The following is a 23324-nucleotide window of genomic DNA, read 5'->3' as shown; positions in this document are numbered from 1 at the left end:
TATGGCAAAAATTATTTTATTATTAATAGTAATATTTACAATAACAAATACATTACATAACACCTTCCACCAATATAGAATGTAGAACAGAACAGACCCTTCAGCCCACCATGATGTGCCGACCATTTGAGAAACCTTTCACAGTTCTGTGTAAAACAAAAATTGTCGACATTTTGAAAAACAAGAGATTCTACAGGTGCTGGAAATCCAAAGAAACACACACAAAATGCTGAAAGAACTCAGCAGGTCAGGCAGCATCTGTGGAGATGAATAAACAGTCAACCTTTCCTGCTGAGAGGCTTCAGTGGGACTGGAAAAGAAAGGAGCAGAAGGTAACGTCAGGTGGTGGGTGGGAAAGGCAGGTGAAAATGATTCACAAATGTGAGGAGCTTAGGAAAATACTGAATTAACAACATGTCTAACTACTGGAAATTCAGAGCAAACACACAAAACCAGGAGCCCTGATGGCCCAAAAAGTTAGCTGTTTATTCCCCTCCATAGATGCTGCCTGTCCTGCTGAGTTCCTCCAGCATTTTGTGTTGTCGATATTTTGCACACAGGGACACATAAAATTACGTTTATCAACAGAAGACAAGTAACAAAGTTAATGAAGTATATTTTTGACTTATTTTATATGTATATTCTGTGTAAATACAACTTAAGATCACATTTCAAAATCATCAGTTAAGTATACTGAGTATACATGACAGATATTGCATTAAGGTAATATATTCTGCATAAGGTAATATATTCAGCACCAGTTCATACATATAGTTACATTTGATAACGTGAACTAAATCTGAATAAGCATTTCACATTATGCCACTCAACCAGATCACAGTGTTCTACTAATTTCATCCCAAGACACTAAGGATATGTTGCAAATCAGCTGAAAATCCTGTTCACGCCGCAGTTGGGAGTATGGTTCACTAGAATGATCATGGGACTGAAAGGGTTCATGTGCAAGGACTCTTTGATGGCTCTGGTCCTGTACTCACTGGAGTTTAGAAAAATGGTGTGGGGGGGGGGGGGGGAAATCTCATCAAAACCTATGGAATATTGAAAGGCCTGGATGGAATGGACGTGGAGAGGATGTTTCCCCATCAGGACAAGTCCAGTACCAGGTGGCAAAGCCTCAGAATAGAAGAGCACCCCTTTAGATCAGAGATGAGGAGGAATTTCTTTAGCCACAGATCAAGTCATTTGGTATATTTAAAGCAGAAGCTGAAAGTTCCTGATTAGCAAGGACATCAAAGGTTACAGGGAGAAGGCAGGAATGGGGTTTAGAAGGATTATAATCAGCTATGTAGGCAAAAGACACACTCGAATTTCCAAAGAAATCGGTTACGTTAGTATGGAGAATGTTGGTCTGCAAAAAGATGAGAAATTATTTTAGAAATATAACATGGGAGGGAGGGTGGGAAAGGGGCTGCTATCTCATTGCTGGTGTTGTTCTGTGGAGTATCGCGGCATGCTATGCTGGTGTCGGAATCTGTGGCAACACTTGTGGGCGGCCCCCAGCACACTCTTGCGCTGTTAACGCAAATGACGTTTCACTGTACGCGACGAATGAATCTGCATCGGAAATTCAGTTCCGTTCACCAGACAGAAAAACAGGACTTCCGAAAATGAGTTGGACAGCGAAAGGGTTTATAAGGAAGGAGCACAGTAACAGAGATGTGGAGCCCTTTACAATGTTAATTTGCAAGTTATATAAAAATACTTAATTAAATACACTTTATCTGCAACTGAACTCATTAGAATTACAGACTCAGGACCAAGAGCCACTCTGGGCCAGTTTTAACTGGTTTTAAAACATTACAGAAATTGTTGGCAAGCACTGTATTTTCATCAACAGAATGGACCTTCCCTTAACATCATCGAAAAGTCTTGTTCATAAACTTAAGATCTCATATTACCGCTTTGAGAATCATATCCTCCTTCGTGTAATTATAACCCTTAATAGATTACTTAATATGAGGCAAAGTGTCCATGAATGTCTCATTAAGGACAATATTACAAAACATTTCTGAAGACTTGACAAAGGCACCCGTCAATATCTTGTGTAAAGTGAGCAGCTTATTAATCACTCTATTTGTCTGAATTGATAAAGCATGTGCAGTTGAAGTGTTAGTGACTTGTTTGCCATACTCTTAACCATTCTTCGCCTGCAGCCACACCCAAAAACTATTGTAGACTTGGCCTTTTTGGGTGCAGGGGCACGGTGTCCCGATGTCAGCGTTCAAAGTTTGTGCATGTAGTGTGCAGATGCAAACTCCCTGGATCAGATGCCCACACACCCTTTGACATGGCCAGCTGGTGAATGATCAGGCTAGCATCGTAGTGTACACTTAGTGTAATGCTATTACAGCAACCCGGGTTCAATTCCCACCGCTGTCTGTACAAGTTTGTACGTTCTCCTCATGACCACATGGCTTTCCTCTAGGTGTTCCAGTTTCCTCCCACTTTTCAAAGATGTGCGGGTTAGTAGGTTAATCGGTCACAAGCGTGTAATCGGGCGTTGAGGGCTCACTGGGCTGGAAGAGCCTGTTAATGTGCTGTATCTCTAAATAAAATATGGCATCAACAGATTTATCAACAGTTTGCAGACTGTAACCATCATATGCAAGCCAAGGCTGGAGGCAAGTACAGTATATGACCAGATATCATTTTGGATTCTCAGCTCTGAGGTACATCAAGACGATGGCTGTCATGATAACTTGGGCAAGTAAATTCCAAGTGTTACACTGTCTTTAAACAGCCTTTCCCTCCTACATAGCCCTCCATTTTTCTATCATCCAAGTGCCTATCTATGAGTCTTTTAAATGCGCCTGATGTATCCGCCTTTACCACCACACCTAGTAGGGTGTCCCGTGCACCCACCACTCTGTGTAAACAAGCTTACCTCTGACAACCTCCCTATACCTTAGAAGTACGTCCTCTTGTATTAGCCATTTCTGTCCTGGGAAAATGTCTCTGGCTGTTTGCTCAATCTATGCCTCTTATTATCTTGATGGAGGCATGGAAGTCACCTCTCATCCTCCACTTGCTCGCTCAACCTATCGTCACAGGGAATTTTATGAAAAGGTTTGAGAAAGCTTTTCTCAGAGTCAGTAACCCAGGAGTCCCAACGTTACCCAACTTGACATGCTGCATAGTCCAAACTAAAGGAATGAACATTGCATAGCTTGGGTGAGAGCCTAGAACAGAGATCAGTACAGCACAGGAACAGGCCCTTCAGCCCACAAGGTTGTGCCAAAACAATTAAATTAGTAAGTTACTGGCTAACTTAACCAATCCCTTCTGCCTACACATTGTCTATATCCTTCCATTTTCCTCACATTCATCTAAACGTCTTTTAAAATACTCTGATGTTTCTGCCTCTACCATTGCCCCCAGGCAGTGTATTCCAAGTACCTACCACACTCAGTGTCAAAACCTTGCCACTCACATCTCTTCTGAAATTACCCCCTTTCACCTTAAATGCATGTCCTTTAGTATGAGGCATTACAGTCCTTGGAAAAATATATTGTCAACTCTATGTCTCTCATAATCTTATAAACTTCAATTAGATCTCCCCTCAGCATCCAGAACTCTGGAGAAAAGTGAGGCTTCATATGTTTCACTGGGTTAATTTGTTTCCTGTGGGCTCATGCCAAGACTGGCCTGGGTTTGCTGGGATTCTTGAGAATATCTGATGGATGTTGATCACGCAGGTACCTTTTTTTCTGGACACACGTATCCGGTTAAATAGTGCCTTCCCCATCTCGCATTCCCAGGCAATCGAATGCAAGTTCACACCCCAACAATTTTCTGTGGAAATCCTTTTGGTTCAATCCAGAGGCAGCGTAGAAAGAGCCTGCATCCTTATTCCTGAATTTATTTATTTATTTATTTTTTTTTTTAAAAAGAGCATTATAAATATTCCCAGAAAAGATCAGTCAGGGTGTCATTGATCCTTGCTAAGCCTCAAAATACCCAACCTGCGCAGTGCTTCTCTACGGGATTCATCATTGGAATTGCGGCCTGAGAACTGGACAGTAATCCCCGGTGTCCGGAATCCCGATGGCTGCTGGAAAGAGCTTGCTCTGCGCACCACTGGAGAGTCAGGTAAGTCAGTCCGGGGGGCAGAGTCCGTGGTTCCGGATGGCAGGGAGGCAGATTTCAGGGTGAGGCCGGCCGGGTGAGTGCCTTTGGACACAGCGGGGACCATCATGGACTGGCTCGAGCCAGAGCCCCTGACCTTTGGTCTGTAGCCATTCAGTAGCCCCGAATCGACTTCGTCCGGCGATTCGTTGACTGAGCCCAGCTTTGGCGCTGCCATGCCCGCCGGTTCATTGGACACGGGATGCTTCAGAGACCTGCTCCTTCTGGGGCTGTTGACTAAGCCCCGAAGTTGACTTGGCTCTGACTCTGCGGCAAGAAGGCTGGTGCCGCCAAGGTTTGCCAGCACTTGAGCTTTGCGTTCTTGCACTTTGACCGCCGCCTTAGAGATGGTGTTGTTGTACTCCTTGTTCGGCACAGAGATGCTAATGTTGGACGGGAACCTCTGGACTTTGATGTTTTTGTACGGGAGCGCCTGACCTTCAGTGAGCGAGCTTGTACTTGCTTGCTCCTTCTCCTGGGTCAACGGCTTCCTCTCGGTCTGAGGCGTGGGCCACGGGATCCCGTTTCCCACACTCTTCTCGGCAATCTTCTGCGCGATGACCATCGGGGTTGGCACCGACCCTGGTGGCTTTGTATGACTGCAGTACGCTTGTACGGGCTCTAGTGCAGATTCGGGAGAATTCCTCTCAAAGCTCCTTTGCTTTGTTAACTGCAAGGGAGAAAGGGTGTTTGGCTCCTTCACCGCAGGCTTCTCTTGGTTCACCTGGACTTCCTCTTCACCTTCATCAACTGGAACAAAGAAAAGAAAGCAACTTTTCAAATACTAGAAGACAGATAATGGCATGGTAGCATAGTGGTTAGTGTGATAATATCACAGCTCGGGCATAAGAAGTTTGTATGTCCTTCCTGTGACTGCATGGATCTCTTCCATGTGCTCCAGTTTTTTCCCATAGTCAAAAGACGTACTAGGTAGTAGATTAATCGGCCATTGTAAATTGTCCTGTGATTAGGCTAGGGTTAAGGAGGTGGGTTGCTGGGCAGTCCCTTCGTTTGGCCAGAAGGGCCTGTTCCATGCTGTTTTGCTGAATAAGTAAGTTTCACCACAGTGTAGCAGCTTGAAAGTTTGCTGCTCACAACTCCAGCAACTTGGGTTCAGTCTGTGTGTGGAGTCTGCATACTTGCCCTGTGACGGCATGGGTTTCCTCCCACATTCCAAAGATGCGTGAGCCAGTGGGTAAAATGGTCCCTGGGAACAATCACTGGTGCGTGGAAGAGTGGAGGAATTGGGGGGGGGGGGGGGGGGGGGAGTTGATGAGGTGGGGAGGACAAAATGGGATTGGTGTAAATACGTGCTTGATCGTCAGTGCAGACTCTGTGGGCCAAAAGGCCCGTTTCCAATGCTGTCTGGGCCAATGACCTTTGTGGATAGTCAGAGACTTTTTCCCAGGGTGGCAAGGGCTAAAATGAGGGTACATACATCATTTTTAGGTGATTGGAGGAAAGTATATGGGGCGTAGGAACGGGAGGGATATCAGAGGTAGTTTTTTTGACAGTGAATGTTGGGTGTGTAAAATGATGATAAAAAAAATGAAGTGCTATGTGGGAGGGAAGTGTTAAATTGATTTTAGGAGTAGGTTAAATGGTTGGCACAAGATGTGCCGAAGGGCCTGTTTGCATTGTAATGTCCTATACTCCTCTCAGCCTCCACTGCTCCAGAGAAAACAATTCAAGTTTGTTCAACCTCTCCTCAATACCCATGTTCTCTAAATCAGACAGCATCCTGGTAATGCTCTTCTGTATCCTCTCCAAAGCCTCCGCATCCATCCCATAATCGTGTGGCCAGAGCTGAATGCAATTCTTCAGGTGCAGCCCAACCAGAGTTTTATAAAACTGTAACATAACTTTCCGCCCTCAAACTGAATTCCTTGAGTAATAAAGACAAGCATGTTGTACTCTTTCTTTTCCACTCTATCGGCCTGTACTGGATCTGTGGGCTTTGACCCCAAGCTCCTCCTTTACAAACAGCATTTATTTCGATGATCAAGCCTCAAGTTAAACACATTGAAATCCATGGAACAGAATATAGTTCAGTAAATAACGTACCTGGAAACACATTATCATATTTAGGGATGAATTCCACCGGCTGAGATTTGGTGGCCACTAAGTCAATGATTTCCTCGTTTTCTGAGTAACTTCTTTGCAGTGTGATAGGATCCTTGACTCTTGGGCTGGAGTTTGAGCTGTAGTCCTCAAAATCATCATTCAGAGAGTCAAGTGTATTCTCGAAGAACAAAATACACTCTTGCTCCTCGCGAGACAGGTAACTCATGAACTCGTCATCCTACAGAAACAAATGAATGAATAGGCTTCAAAAGGCAAATCATCAGAGCTCAGTGGAAATGCACACCGGTTCGTCCCTGGCTGTCAACACCGCTGAAAGTTGATCTTGGGCCCAGCGTATTGATGCAATTATGAAGAAGGCACGCCAGTGGCTATACTTCATTAGGAGTCTGAGGAGATTTGGTCCGTCACCAAAGGCTCTAGCAGGTATCAAGGAAAACATTTTAACTGATTTCATCACGGTTTGATATGTTGGGGCCACTGCACAGTATCGGATAAAGCTGCAGAAGGCTGTAGACTCAGCTAGCATGATCGAGAACACCTTCGAAAGGTAATGCCTCAAAAAAAGGTGCCATCCATCATTAGACCCACACCACCCAGGACATGGCCTCTCCCCATTACTACCAGGTACAGAAACATGAATACACACTCACTGCTTTAGAAACAGTTTCTTCCCCTCTACCATCAGATTTCTAAATAGACAATGAACCCATGAACATCACTTTTCTATTTTTTGCTCTCTTTTTTGCACTACTTATTTAATTGCTTGTTATTTTTTAATCTATATTTCTTACTGTAAACTTATGGTATATTTTATGTATTGCAGTGTAGTGCTGCTGTAAAACAAAAGAATTCACAGCATGCACTCAATAACCACTGTATTGGATACCTCTTATACTTAACGAAGTGGCCACTGAGTGTATGTTCATGGTCCTCTGCTACTGTAGCCCATCCACTTCAAATTTCAACATATTGTGCATTCAGAGATGCTCTTCTGTACATCACTGTTGTAACGTGTGGTTACTTGAGTGACTGTCACCTTCCTGTCAGCTTAAACCAGTCTGGCCATTTTCTTCTGACCTCTCCCATTAACAAGGCACTTTTGCCCACAGAACAGCTGCTCACTAGATGCTTTTTTTTTGTTTTTATGCACTACTCTCTGTAAACGCTGGAGACTGTTGAGTGTGAAAATCCCAGATCATCAGCATTTTCAAAGATACTCAAACCACCCCATCTGGCACCAACAATTATTCCACAGTCAACATCACTTCGATCACATTTCTTCCTCATTCCGATGTTTGGTCTGAATGACAAATGAACCTCATGACCATGTCTGCATGCTTTTATGGACTGAATTGCTGTCACACGATTGACTGATTCGATATTTGCATTTACGACCAGGTGTATAGGTGGACCTCAAGATGGCCACTGAATGTACCAGTGATAACAAACCCGACTCTGACTCACTCCTTGAAAGAGCAGAAAGTTGAATCCACCTGAGGTGGACATCAAAGATCCCTTGGTGCTTAAAGAACAGGAGGGTAGACCCAAGAGATTGGACTTGCTGGAATCTGCAGGAACACTCTGCTTGAGGATCTCAGTGAGTCGAGCAATGTGTGTGGGGGAAAAGGAATAGTCACCCTTTATAGAACTTACACAGAAAAAAAACTTCAGTGAAACGTCATCTATCCCTTTGCCTCCACAGATGCTGCTCGATCCACTGAGTACCTCCAACAGACCTGCTTATTTTTATCTGTCTCTTGTGATTGGCCAGTAATTATTCTTCAAATGAACACGGAACACTAGTCAGATATAGAATAAGGAAATTAAGCATTAAAGCAGCTGGAGCTTCAAAGATTAAAGCTTTGAGCAGTGCCCATTTGGAGACTGGAAACCTGAGAGGATGTAGTTCACTGATTCACTGACCAAACAGAAAAGGCAGGACTCGTGGCAGCTTGGAGCCTTGAGCGGCAGCCAATCAGTGTTCAGGATCGATTGACAAGAACAAATAAAAGTATGGCAGGGGCAAGTGGAGTGGCTATTGCTGGAGCGGCCAGCATTGGAGGAGTCAGAGTTATAATGGGGATTTTGAGGCTCTAGCTCTTCGAGGATTATTTCAGAGAAGGCAAAAAAAAAAGGGTGTAGGTAGAGTTTATTGTTTTTCCTTCTTTATAGCTGCTCAGTTAGGAACAGTAGAGATGCCAGGCAGGATAGTGGAATGCTCCTCTTGCAGGACGTGGGAAGGCAGGGAGACCTCTAACCACACCACCTGTGAAAAGTGCATCCTCCTACAGATTCTAACACTCCTAGTTAAGGAGTTGGAGTTGGAACCTGATGAACTCTGCATCATTTGGGAGGCTGAGGTGGTAACAGATAGGGATATGGAGAGGTAGTTATGCCCAAGGTGCAGGACACAGGAGACTGAGTGACAGTTACAAAGGGGAAAGTGCAGAGTACCCCCGAGGCCATCCCCCTCAACTGTTGTGGGGGGGGGGGGGGAGGGACCTAGCAGAGGAAAGTCACAGTGGGTCGGGTCTCTGGCACTGAGTCTAGCTCTGTGACTCAGAAGGGAAGGGGGAGAAGAGGCAAGCTGTGGTGTTAGGGGATTCATTAGTTAAGGGAACGGAGAGGAGGTCCTGACCAGAACGAGATTCCCGGATGCTTTTTTGCCTCCCGGGTGCCTATACCTTTCTCTTAACCCAGGCCTCAGTACCTCTTGAAAACCAAGACTCCCTACACCTGTTATTCTGCAGGCCCACACAAGTTTTATACTCTCAAAATTTCACTTTTAAGGCCTTCCACTTACCAAGTGCAGCACCTTTGCCAGAAAACAGCCTGACCCAATCCACACTTGCCAGCTCCTTTCTGATACCATCAAAATTGGTCTTTCTCCAATTTAGAATCTCAACATGTGGATCAAACCTATCTTTTTGCATATTATATTGAAACTAAAGGCATTGTGATCACTAGATGCAAAGTGTTCCCTGTACAAACTTTTGTCACCCAATTCCCACTAGCAAACCTTCCCACTGGGATATTAGTCCTCTTTCTGTTCAGGTGCAAACCGTCTGTACAGGACCCACCTTCCCTGGAAAAGAGCCCAACGATCCAAAAATCTTATGCCCTCCCTCCTACACCAACTCCTTACCCACATGTTAAACTGTATAATCTTCCTATTTCTGGCCTGAAAGAGAGGGACAAATGAGGTGCATATGGAATACAAGAGAACAGTTAAGAAGGGTATCAGGAGGGATAAAGGTTACGAGTTTACTTTTGCAGGTAAGGTGATGGAAAATCACAAGGGATTCTACAGATACGTTAAGAGAAAACTGATTGCAAAGGACAAAATTGGTCCTCTGGAAGATCAGAATGGCAGTCCATGCGTGGAGCCCAAAGAGATGGGGGGAGATCTTTAATGTATTTTTTGAATCTGTATTTATTCAGGAGATGGACAGAGTCTGTAGAAGTGAGGCAAAACAGAATGGATAAATCCCCAGGGCCTGACAAGGTGTTCCCTCAGACCCTGTGGGAGGAAAGTGCAGATATTGCTGGGGCCCTGGCAGAGATATTTAGATCATTCTTAGTGATAGGTGGTGCAATAGTATCAGCACCGGACTCCGGAGCGAAGTTTCCTGAGTTCGAATCCAAGTTGGGTTTGAGTGTCAAGCTCAGCCTCATAAAAACGAGAATAGTTTGCTACGGAAACACTGTCATGACGGTGTCCCGATAACTCCACTGCCAATTTAAGGGCTGTCCTTCTTCGTCTTCTTCAGTGACAGATGAGGTGCTGGAGGATTGGAGAATAGCCAGTGTTGTTTCAATGTTTATAAAACACTCCAAAAATAAACTAGGAAATTATAGGCTGATGAGCTTGACACCTGTATTGGGGAAGACACTGGAAAGTTATCTAAGGGAGTGTTTGAATAGACGTGGACTGATTAGAGATAGTCAGCATAGCTTTGTGTGTGGTACGTCGCGTCTAGCCAGTATTATAGCATTTTCCGAGGAAGCTACTAGGAAAGTTGATGAAGGCAAGGCAGTGGATGTTGTCTACATGGACTTTAGCAAGGCATTTGACAAGGTCCTGCATATATCCAACTCATCTTGAATGCCAAGCGACTGAGTCAGCTTGACCAACACACGGGAGGCTGGTCAACAAGGTTCAGTTGCTCAGCATTCAAGATGAGGTAGTAAACTGGATTAGACATTGGCTTTGTGGGAGAGAGCTGAGAGTGGTATTAGATCGTGCCTCTCTGACTGGAGGCCTGTGACTAGTGGAGTGCCACAGGGATCGGTGCTGGGTCCATTGTTTTTTGTCATCTATATCAACAATCTGCGTAACAATGTTGTTAACTGGATCAGCAAAAATTTGTGGACAACGCCAAGTTTGGGGGTTTTATGGACAGCGTGCAAGACTGTCATGGCTTGCAGCAGGAGTCTGACCAGATGGGAAAATGGGCTGAAAAACAGCAGATAGAATTCAATGCAGGCAAATGCGAGGTGCTTCACTTCGGTAGGACCAATTAGGATAGGTCTTACACAGTGAATGGTAAGGCACTGAGGAGAGGTGTAGATCAAAATGATCTGGGAACACAGGTCCATAATTCACTGAAAGTGGCAAAACAGGTTGATAGGACTTGTAAAGAAATCTTTTGGCACGTTGGCCTTTGTAAATCAAAGTACTGAGTACAGGAGATGGGATGTTATGTTGAAGTTGTATGAGACATTGGTGAGACTTAATTTGGATTACCGTATGCAGTTTTGAACACCTACCTACAGGAAAGACCTAAATAAGGCTGAAAGAGTACAGGGAAAATTTGCCCAGTCTGGAGGACCTGAGTAATAGAGAAAGGGTGAATATATTTGGACTTCATTCCTTGGAACATAAAAGATTGAAAGCAAATTTGAACGGACATAGAAAGAGTAAATGCAAGCAGGCTTTTTCCACTGAGGTTGAATCGGACTACAGCCAGAGGTCAAGGGTGAATGGCAAAAAGTTTAAGGGGAACATGAAGGGAAACTTCTTCACTCATAGGGTCATGAGAGCATGGAACTAGCGACCAGCTCAAGTGGTGCATGCAAACTCGATTTCAACGTTTAACAGAAATGTGGATAGGTACATGGATGGTAGGGGCATGGAGAGCTATGTTCCTGGTGCTGGCTGATGGGAGTAGAAAGTTTTAATGGCTCAGCACAGACTAGATGGGCCGAAGGGCTTGTTTCTGTGTTGTACTTTTCTATGACTCTATGGTAATCAAAGTCACAATGTCAAACACTTGAAAGGAGATGAAAAGCAAGCATTCTGCCCATTTGATCTATGTTAGCTGTCAGGGAAAGAATCCCTTCAGTCACATGGTTTCATAGTAGTTAGCCTTACTGCACCAGGGACCTGGTTCAATTCCATCTGCTCTCTGCAAGAAGTTTGTACATGACCATGTGAGTTTCCTCCCACATCCCCAACACACACAGGTTAAGATTAGCAAGTTCTTGGCGTGTTATGTTGGCACTGGAAGCATGGTGACGCTTGTTAGCAAGATGCCACTAGCACTTCCTCAGCCTGTGTTGGTCATTGATGCCAACGACTCATTTCACTGCGTTTCAACGTACAGGTGATGAGGCTAATCTTTATTTTTAATCTATTTCCCTATAACCGTGCTTTTCCTGTATCACGGGCCCATTTACATTCCCTTAATTCCTTTGCAACACACTTACTCCAAGGAGCTATTTACAGTGGCCAATGAATCCTCATCTTAGGGAAAATACTTGTGAAGGAAGCCCACAGAGTCACTGGGAAACATGCAAACTCTACACCAGGTGAATCAGTCAGATTTATTACCACTGTCTTATCAATGTGAAATTTGTTCTTTTGCAGCAGCAAAATTACTGTAAATTACAAAAAGCAGTAAATAGTGCAATTTAAAAACAAGGAATGACAAGGTGGCATGACATGAGTTCATGGACTGCTCATAAATCTGATGATGGAGTTGAAGAAGTGATGTGGGTCTTCAGGCTCCTGTACCTTCTGCCTGATGTTAGTAACGAGAAGAGGGCACGTGAGATGCCACCGATGGATGCCACTGTTTTTGAAGCACCACCTCTTGAAGATGTCTTCACTGGTGAGGAAAGTTGTGCCTGGGATGGAACTGGCTGACTTTACAACCCTCTGCACTCTCATGCATAAATGAACAATCTACGTTCACAGAAAATGCTACCTAATCTCCAGTATAAACTGCCAGCTCATTGACTGTAATAGTTAAACACTTAACTATTCTACATACCAAAGAAGTAATTACTGACTGACCATTGTCTCACTTTTATAATATTCCTTCTCCACGTTAGAAAACTTTTCTAGAGACAAAAAAGTTAGAGCTTCCTTTATCTTTAAAAGTAAAATCATTCTTTGTTCATGTCTGATAAATAGTTGGATGTAATCTAGACAGCTTGCAAACAAGTCACTGATTGTGAGGCAAATTGAGGATCTCCTGATGACTGTGACAGGGGATTGCTTTAAATGGGATCTGTATCTTCAAAATATGCTCAGGTCTGGTTGTGGAAATGGAGCCTTCAGTTCCTGAGGCAAGTTATAAGGACATCCCAGGCATAACCTTCCTCACCAGTGAGGACATCTTCAAGAGGTGGTGCTTCAAAAAAGTTAGCACCCATCAGTGATGACTCTCACGTGCCCTCTTCTCATCTGCAAAATTCACAGCTGAATGTTCGAGTCCCACTGCAGGAACATTGAACACCGAATGTAGAACAATACAGCACTGAAAAGGACAACCATAACTGTATCAAACGCAATGGCAAATTAAAGTAAATCTTTTTTTGTGTGCTCATGATCTATATGCCTCCATTTCCTGCATAGTCATGCAGGGCACGTTTCTTTTAAACACAGAGTCTGACAGGGGTGCCAGGACTATCGGCCTCTTAAATACAGTACCACTATCGTATCTGCTCCCATTACTACCTTTGGCAGCCTGTTCCAGGAACCCATGGTGAAGGATGGGGAATAATATTTGGAATATAAGGGACGAATGGGACAAGGGAGTTGCGCAAGTGAGGACAAGAGGAACCCTATCCTCATACCCCACCCCATCATCCTACTGCCATAACAGGCATCGGGTTCCTCTTGTCCTCACTACCACCCACTAGCCTCTGCATCCAGCACATAATTCTTCATAACATCCACCATCTCCAACAGAATCCCACCACCAAGATCTTCCCCACTCCCATTTCTGCAGTGATGCTCCCTATGTGACTCTCTTGTCCGCTTGCCCCTCAATATTGATCTCCCTTGTGGTGCTTGTCCTTGCTAATGGAACAAGTGCAATACCTGCCCCTACACCTCCTCCCTCCACTGCCATTCAGGGCCCCAAACAGTCCTTCCAGGTGAGGTGACTTTTCCCCTGCAAGCCTGTTGGGGTCAACTACTGTGTCCGGCGCTCCCGGTGTGGTCTCCTGTATATTGGTGAGACCCAACATAGATTGGGAGATTGCTTCGCTGAGCACCTTCACTCCGTCCAGCACAAAAAGTGGTATCTCCCGGTGGTCACTCATTTTAATTCTACTTCCCATTCCCATATGTCAATCTATGGCCTCCTCTACTGCCACGATGAGGCCACACTCAAGTTGGAAAAGCAACACCTTGTATTCTGCCTGGGCAGCCTCCAACCTGATGGCATGAACATTAATTTCTTGAACTTCCAATAACTGCCCCCCCTTCACCATTCTCTATTCCCGTTTCCCACTCATCTTATCTCCTAACATGCCCATTAGCTCCCCCTGGTGCTCCTCTTCCTCCTTTCCTTTTCTCCTCCATGGTCTTCTGTCCTCTCCTACGGATTCCCTCTTCTCCAGCCCTTTATCTCCTTCACCAATCAACCCCAACTCTTTACTTCACTCCCCTCCCCTCTCTATCACCTACTACCATGCCCTTCTTCCTCTCCTCCTCCCCCACTTTCTTACTCTAACTTCTCATCTTCTTTTCCAGTCCTGATTAAGGGTCTTGGCCTGAAACATCAACTGTTCACTCTTTTCCATAGATGCTCCCTGGCCTGCTGAGTTCCTCCCTTTTCATTCTTCTAAATTCCAGAGAGTACAAGCCCATAGCCTTCAATCGCTTCTCATAGGATAGCCCTTTAATTCTTGGAATCATTCTCGTGAGCCTCCTCTGAACCCTCTCCAACGTCAGCACATCCTTTCTTGAATCAGGGGCCCAAAACTACTCCCAATACTCCAAGTGAGGCCCACACAGACTGAGCATTACATCCTTGCTTTTATATTCTAGTCCTCTTGAAATGAATGCTAACATTGCATTAATTTCACCAGATCAACCTGCAAATTAACCTTTAGGGAATTCAGCATGAGAACTCCCAAATCCCTTTGCATGTCAGAATTTTGAATGTACTCCTCACTAAGAAAAAAGTCTATGCTTTTATTCCTTCTACCACAGTATATGACCATATACTGCCTGACACAGCATTCCGTGTGCCACCTCTTTGACCATTCTCCTAATCTGTCTAAGACCTGCTGCAGTCTTTTTGCTTCCTCAACACTACCTGCCCCTCCACCAATCTTTGTGTCGTCTGCAAACTTGGTCACAAAGCCATCAATTTCATCATCATCTAAAGCACTGACATACAATGTAAAAAGAAGCAGTCCCAACACAGACCCTGTGAAACATCACTTGTCACTGGCAGCCAATCCGAAAAGGATCTCTTTATTCCCACTCCTTGCCTCCTGCCATTCAACCAATGCCCGATCCATCCTAGAATCTTTCCTGCAAAAACACAGGCTCCTATCTTGTTTTTCAGCCTCAAGCCTGGCAGCTTGTCAGAGGGACTTCTGAAAATTTAAGTACAGAATATCCATCAATTCTCCTTTGTCTATCCTGCTTACTTCAAAGAAATCCAACAGATCCGTCAGGCAAGACTTTTCCCTTAAGGAAATTATACTGGCTTCAGCCTATTTTATTCATGTGCCTCCTAGTACCCCAAAACCACATCCTTAACAATTGCCTCCAACCTCTTCCCGGCCACTGAGGTCAGGCCAAAAATTTCCTTTATTCTGCCCCCCTCCCTTCCTGATGACATTTGCCATTTTCCAGTCTCTCTGAAACCATGCCAGAATCTAGTAATCTCTTCAGCTACCTCTTTTAGAACCCCGGGGTGTAGTCCAGGTGACTTTCAACCTTTCATTTGCCCAGTAATAGCAACTGCAGTCACTTCTGCCCCTTGACTCTCTCAGGCTCCTGCATATTGCTAGTGTCTTCCACGGGAGGGAGACTGATACAAAATACTTATTCAGTTTGTCCGCTGTTTCCTTGTCCCCTGTTACTATCTCTTCAAACTCATTTTCCAACAGTCTAATATCTACTCTTGCCTCTCTTTTACTGTCTATCTGAAAAAAAACTTTTGATATAATTTTTAATATAATTTGCGAGCTTACCTTCATATTTTATCTTTGAACCCCTTATGAAATGATAGAAGCATATCATGATCAGGTTTATTATCATTGACATGTCATGAAATTTGTTGTTTTGTGGCAGTAGTACAGAGCATAGACAGAAAATATACCAAGTTACAATAAGCAATATATTAAACAAATTAGTACAGAATGACTGCAATATAGTGAGGTAATGTTTATGGACAGTTCAGAAATGTGATGGAGGGAAGAAACTATTCCTAAAACATTGGGTGTGTCTTCAGTCTCCTGTACCTCCTCCTTGCTGATAGCAATGAGAAGAGGGCCTGTCCTGGATGGTGGCGGTCCTTAATGATGGATCCTGCCTTCTTGAGGCATCACTTGTTGAGGATGTCCTCAATGGAGGGGGTTGAGGGGGGGGGGGGAGCTGGTACTCATGGTGGAGCAAAGTTTACAACCTTCTGCAGCCTATTTCAATCCTGTGCGCTGGATCTTCCATACCGGGCAGTGATGCAACCAGTCAGAATGCTCTCCACAGTACATCTATAGAAATTTGCCATAAACTTTGGTAACATACCACATCTCCTTCAACTCTTAATGAAATAGAGCCTTTGGCATCCCTTAATTATGACTGCATCAATAAGTAGGGCCCAGGATACGTGTCAACAAATTATTTTGAGGAGGGGGACTTCTTTCGCTATGTCCTGCCCAGTATTTTTCTTTCAACCATTAGCGAAACTGCAGATTTCATAATAATGGTGAAGGAGCCTTCTGCGCATAAATGAGCTGCCATATTTCCTTGAAGCAGCAATGAACAAGATCATAAAAGGTGACACAGTAACATACAGTATATTCCTGGGAGCAAAAGCAAACTCTTTCCGTGAACAAAATAAAAGGCAGCTGAACAATTTAAAACCCAAACATGGGATTATCTTTAGCGTGGAAATGACAGCAAGTTAGTCACTAACCGAATTGGAGTTCCTCGACGTGGAGCTGAAGCTGCTGTCCCCATTCGCCATCCTTTCAATGCCGTTCAGCCTAGCGATGGGAGAAACGTCAAAGTCCATCTCTGCGTACAATGACTCCACTGGCATCTCAGAACAACTTCAGCAGCGGGTGAATGCGAGACAGTGTTTTCAAACTGGAAACAATCATTCAGACCCTGGGTATTGAACAAAAGGGGAAAGTTAAAATCTTCAGCTTGTAGGGTGGGATATTTTACAAGGCACATGTCTCAGCTGGTCTTCTCCCTCATGAGGACAGTACCCAACTGATGTAACAGTGCACTATAATCTCTGAGGACAAAAGAACCCCAATGCACACCAGTTTTTATTGATGCACATAGAAAACATCTTGTCCAGATGAATAATGGCTTGGTATGGCAACCACTCCGCACGCGACCCCATGAAACAGCACAGACCTTGGACACAGCTCAGCGTATCACAGAAACCAGTCTCCTTTCCATGGACTTTGTCTGCGAGTCTCTCTGCCTCAGTAAAGCAGCCAGCATGATCAAAGACCCTAACCACCCCAGACATCCTCTCTTCTCCCCTCTCCCATTGGGCAGAAGATACAAACACCTGAAAGCATGTACACCTACGTTCAAGGAGAGCTTCTATCCAGCTCTAGGCAGACTCTTGAACTGATATCTTATACAGTAAGATGGACTCTTGACTTCAAATCTCGGTTGAATCTTGCATGCTATTGTTTACCTGCACTCCACTTTCACTGCAGCTTCTATATTTGGGACTCTTTGCAGACAGTAAATAATACTGGAACATCTTTTAACTCAGTAACAGATTGATATTTTACAATTAGTTTGAGATCAAGGCAGAAATATGATCTCAAATTAGCCAGAAACCCCTTGAATGGCAAAGCAAGCCTGATGGATTAAATAATTAAACTTCTGTTGCTACGGCCACTGTTAAAACATAACTACACTTTTGGAGTATTCTAAACAGTTTTGGGCCTTTTATTTAAGAAAGGCTGATTGGACATTGGAGACGGTCCAGGGGAGATTCATGAGAATAATCCTGGGAATTAACTGGTTAACATGCGAGAAGCATTTACAAGAATGATGGGGAAGTCACTAAACGCTAGCTTACATTGAAAGACTGAGATAAGAGTGGACGTGGAGAGGGTGTTTCCAACAGTGGGAGAGATAGATCCAGAATTCAAGCACATTGCTTCAGAACAGAGATGAGGAGGAATTGCTTTAGCCAGAGAGTGGTGAGTGTGTGGAACTCACTGCCACAGATAGCTGTGGAGGCCAAGTCATTGAGTATATATTGATAGTGAAAGTTGATAGGTTCTTGATTAGCAAGGGCATCAAAAGTTACTGGGAGAAGGTAGGGGAATGGGATTGAGAGATTAATAAACAAGCTATGATGCAACAGCCTAACTCCTTTGTCATAAGACTACTGCGCTATTAGCTTGGATTTTTACATTTATTTATTTAGAGATCTAGCACAGAAGGGCCCAATAAGCCATGCTGTCCAGCAACCCATCTATTTAACCCTGTGTAATCACAGGACAATTTACAAAAACTAACTAACCCACTACCTGGTACGTGTTTGGACTGTGGGAGGAAACCGGAGCACCTCAAGGAAACCCAGGCAGTCACACGCAGAGAATGTACAAGTTCCTTACAGCAGGTCTGGGAATTGAACTTCTATGGCCCAAGCTGTAATGGTGCTGAGCTAACCACGATGCTACCGCAGCGCCCGAGACTTATCATTTAAATCTCTGCGCAAGACATTGAACCCAATACCCGTGACTCAGACTTAGCAAGCCTCACTCCCCTGTACAACATCAGCGGCTTTCACACAAGCATGCACTCACTGGGTTACTTAAACAATGATTGATTTGCATTGTAAAGATTGAATGAAGGTAATTGAACACAGACAAACTATCTCTGTAATACGCAGTAGAATCTATACAAGAGATCCCTCCAAGGCCAGAAATCCAGATGCAAAGGAACTCAGCAGTTCAGGCAGTATCCAAGGGAACGAATAAAGGGCTGAGGCCCTTCATCAGGAATGGAAAGGAAGGGAAAGGATGCCAGAATAAGGAGCAGAGGGGAGGGGAAGGAGTACAAGCTAGAAGATGATAAAGTGAAGCCAGGTGGGTGGGGAGGGGGATGAGGCAAGAAGCTGGGAGGTACTTAGCTTGGATATTTTAAATAATTACTTCAGATCTGGAAGTTCTGCAGTCTGGGGTACAGTATTGAAGTGGTTTAAGTTCTGAACTAGCATCAAGAGTTCAGGACTGCTGACAGATCCACACAGGAGATTGAATACAGCCAAGGTTTCTGGAGAATTTAAAATTAAATCTATTTGGAATTTAAAAATCAAGAACAGTTGCAATGAAACCGCCAGATTATTATAAAAACCTTCTCGGCTCAGTACCGCCCAGTGGCAAAGGAATGTTACTGTCCTCACATGATCAGCCCTCTGTGGCCCCAGAGACATCAATATGGCTGAGAGTTAATTGCCACTCCATTTATGGGCAACAAGGGGTGGACAATAAATGTTAATATGCCAGCAACATCCACATCCTGTGATTAGAAACAAAAAAATTACCAGGAGATTGACCTGTCAGTTTTGTAGAGACAGATACAAGAATCTGAACTTAGAACACAGAACAGTTTGATAGCACATAGTATACACAGCAGAGGCTCTTCAGCTGTGCTACTCTAGAAGAAATCTAACTCTTTCCTCCCACATAGTCCTCCATGTTTTTTTCATCCATGTGACAAAGAGTCTCTTAAATGTCCTTAATATATCTGCTTCTACCACCACCCCGGCAACACATCCCATGCACCCACCACTGTGTAAATAAATCTCTGACATTCCCGTTCCTTTCACTATCCAGAGTAAATTTTGGCCTCATTGTGGCAGAAGAGAAGCCATGGACCTGCATGTCAGAACGGGAATGGGGATCGAAATAATCCATCTCTATAATATTCAATGAAAACAATACAAGACCGGTAATGAGACAAGGATTCGATGTGATGCATGAGCTTGCCAAGGAGTGAAAACAAATACACAACCTATAACATGAAGTATTCATTCCATTATAGTCCTGTATTATTTATTCATCACTGCTCACGCTGTAATAATCCACACCTTGGAGTTATTGGAGTACTTCTGTGTGCCCTGTACATCAGGGACACCCTCGGACAGTCAGCAAGTTACTGCCACTTTCCACCACAAGCTACTAGCGTTGCAGTGGCGAAGCTGGCCGAGCTGCTCACGCGCAATGCCAGTGACCCCGGTTCAATTTTAACCAGGTCAAGGGGGCTCTGGTTTTCTGCTGAATCCCACAGATGAATGGATGGGTAGATTGAGACCGTGCCATTTGGCCCGTTGAATCTGCTCTGCTGAATTCCTCGCCCTCTCAACTCCATTCTCCTGTCTTCTCCCCTAACTGACACCCTCACTAGCCAAAACATATCAACCTCCACCTTAAATATATCCAATTACTTGGCCTCCAGAGTCGTTCGTGACAATGAATTCCACTCTCTCACTAAAGAAATTCCTCATCGCTGTTGTAAAGGAACATCCTATTCTGAAGCTGTACACTCTGATCCTGAGCTCCCTGGCTTTTGGAAACATCCACTTTAGCGAGGCAGTGGCAAGTGTAGTCAGAGTTAATGGCCGGTTTGTGTGATGGACTTGGGTGTGAGCACAACAGTTTATTCAGCTACACACAATTCCAGTACTTGACAAACATGAGGAAATCTGCAGGTGCTGGAAATTCAAGCAACACACACAAAATGCTGGTAGAATGCAGCAGGCCAGGCAGCATCTATAGGAAGAAGCACTGTCGATGTTTCGGGCCGAGACCCTTCGTCAGGACTAACAGAAAGAAAAGATAGTAAAAGATTTGAAAGGAGGGGGAGAGGGAAATGTGAAATGATAGGAGAAGACCTGAGGGGGTGGAGTGATGCTAAGAGCTGGAAAAGGGAAAGGATCATGGGACAGGAGGCCTAGGGAGAAAGAAAGAGGGAGGGGAGCACCTGAGGGAGATGGAGAACAGGCAGAGTGATGGGCAGAGAAAAAAAAAGGGGGGGAATAAATAAATCAGGGATGGGGTAAGAAGGGGAGGAGGGGCATTAACAGAAGTTAGAGAAGTCAATGTTCATGCCATCAGGTTGGAGGCTACCCAGATGGTATATAAGGTGTTGTTTCTCCAACCTGAGTGTGGCTTCATCTTGACAGTAGAGGAGGCCATATCAATATCAAAAGGCAAATATCAAAAACATTCCAAGCAACTTTCAGCTGGTGTCACTCTGTCCATCTCACGTACTTATCAACAGAAGCCCCATTGTTGATAATGGCAGACAAATAGGCCCCGTCTTCTGTGAAGCTTGGAGTGTACTCATTATTAAAATGAGATGGTTTGACATGAGAAAAACTAGGTAGCATAGATTTAAGGCTGATTTATACTTGTGCATCACATCGATGCTGTAGGTAATGCGTACCCTACGCTGTAAGGTGACATGCACCTCTCCAGAAAAGTCACTCACATGTCGCGGCGATGCAGACCACAACAACTGTGATTGGTCCACTTGGTAGCATCGCATTTCCTCCTACGCATTTCCGGTTGCTTCTTCTCCACCATGTCTGTAGGCTGTGCGTACACCGATGTGAAATAGATGAACCAAATTGTCAAATCATGCAAAAATGTTTGAAATGCATTTCCTTGTCCGTGTCTCTCACAAAGAGACTCAACAAGTGGCATAGAAACCCCACCGCCAACTAGTGTTTGAGCCCACCAACGCATGCTCGCTACGGCAGAGCGACGCAGAAGTGAAAATCAGGGTTACGGCGTAGCCCGTACGCACAAGTATAAATCAGCCTTTAGTGCATAGCTTAACAGCACAGATCAGGGCTCGATCCCGTCCACCATCTGTAAGGAGTTTGTTCCTTCTCCCCATGACCATGTAGCTTTGCTCCTGGTGCTCCGGTTTCCTCCCACATTCCAAAGGCAAACGGGTTAGGGAGCACGCTATGATGCTGACACTTGTGGGATGCCCAGCTCAACCCTCAATTTGATTTGACAAATTTCACCCAGCAGACATGAAGCTAATCTATCTTTCTTTCTCTCAAAAGGAATATCCATTATAAACACACACAAAATGCTGGAGGAACCTGGTTAAGTCGGATAGCATCTATGGAGGGGAATAAACAGTCAATGTTTCAGGCAGAGATTGGAAGGGAAGGGGACAGAAGCCAGAATAAGGTGGAGGAGAGGGGAAGGAGTACAAGCTAGCAGTTGATAAGTGAAACCGGGTGAGGTGGGAATGAAACAAAATGCTGGGAGGTGATAGGTGGAAGAGGTAAAAGGGTGAAGGAGGAATCCAATACAACATGACAGCGGACCAAGGGAGAAAGGGAAAGATAGGGGGAATCAGAGGGAGGCAATAGGTAGGTGTGAAAGCATTAAGGTAAGGATATACTTACCTTAATATCCAGGCAGGGATAGACTACAGACCCTCCAAGAGGACCACAACCCTGTTGTAGGGTTTGGAGGCTTGCATGCTTCAGTGACCTGGAGGGCTAGAGTCAGGGCCTTGTGCTTTACCTCTTGGTAGGGTCACCCATGCCAAACAATCAAAGGGTAGAGGCCAGACTAAGAGTGGTCCACCAGTCCTCCAAGTTCAGGGGTTCAGCTCAGGGCAAACAACCCTAACCGGTCAAAAGAAAGTTGTTATGGAAGTAGCAACGAAGAGTCCCTCTTATCTGGGTGATGGTATGGACAGACAGAGTTGGAGGAGCATCATTGCTGCCCTATACGCCAGCGGTATAATGGGTTGAAAGTAGGAGTGCAGACAGCCAAGGTAAGGAAGGTCTATGAGGAACATAGTTTCCCCTTGCACACCAGGGGTCAAGAGACAATTCAGGCTGTCAGGGAACACACACCAACTAAGGGCCAATTGCTTCAAAGTAATTGATCTTGCAAGTTTGGAATTCAAACAATTTACCAGATGGTCAATACCTGTAGCTGATAAGCCAATTCTGTATAAAAATAGCAATTTTCTGTCCTGGCTTCAGAACAGTGCGGTGACAGGGGCTATGTTGGTCACCTTGTGCACAAGTAATATAAAGTGTGGTTGAGTCATAAGCACGCGTGTGTTCTGGGTCCAGTTATTTTATTATCAACAATGGCGTAGGTCATGAGGGTGGGGGAGAAGATTTGAGAGGGCAACCAGAATGGGAGGGAAACAAAAGGTGGTGGGGAGAGGAAAATAAAGATCAAATCATTGCGCAGGGTATTGAGCTACAAAACAGTAACAACGCAGAATAAAGTGTTAACAATTACAGAGAAAGGGCAGTGCAGGTAGACAATAAGGTGCAAGGCATTAAGATTGTGAGGTCAAGATTCCATCTTTAGTGCACTGGGAGATCATTCAGTGTTCTTATACAACATTGAGATAGAAGCTGTCCTTAAGCCTGATGGTATATGCTTTCGGGCTTCTGTATCTTCTGCCTAATGGGAGAAGAAGATAATAGAATGTCTGGGTTGGGAGGGGTTTTTGATTACATTGGCTGTTTTAATCAGAATGAGGTTTACTATCACTGACATACCTCATGAAATTTGTTGTTTTGCAGTAGCAATACAGCACATAAGAAATGACTAAGTTACAATAAGTTTCTTCGAATTTAACC

The 23324-nt window shown here is 44.4% G+C and overlaps 1 protein-coding gene across 3 annotated transcripts in view; it reads right to left on the bottom strand.

The window, feature by feature from the left end:
* LOC140738761 (proline and serine-rich protein 2-like) overlaps nucleotides 1-23324 on the bottom strand; it is a 49075-nt gene continuing 25751 nt past the window's right edge. For all 3 annotated transcript variants that reach the window (XM_073066541.1, XM_073066543.1, XM_073066542.1), the window contains exons 2-4: nucleotides 16620-16813; nucleotides 6211-6448; nucleotides 1-4896 (exon numbers count right to left, since the gene is read on the bottom strand). In XM_073066541.1, coding sequence (XP_072922642.1) covers nucleotides 3950-4896; nucleotides 6211-6448; nucleotides 16620-16745 — 1311 coding nt within the window. In that variant the 5' untranslated portion in view covers nucleotides 16746-16813 and the 3' untranslated portion in view covers nucleotides 1-3949. The remainder of the gene's footprint in view (nucleotides 4897-6210; nucleotides 6449-16619; nucleotides 16814-23324) is intronic.

This window comes from Hemitrygon akajei, chromosome 14 (genome assembly GCF_048418815.1).
Source record: "Hemitrygon akajei chromosome 14, sHemAka1.3, whole genome shotgun sequence".
NCBI classification, from domain to species: Eukaryota; Metazoa; Chordata; class Chondrichthyes; order Myliobatiformes; family Dasyatidae; genus Hemitrygon; species Hemitrygon akajei.
This window is presented reverse-complemented; position numbering and strand designations above follow the sequence as displayed.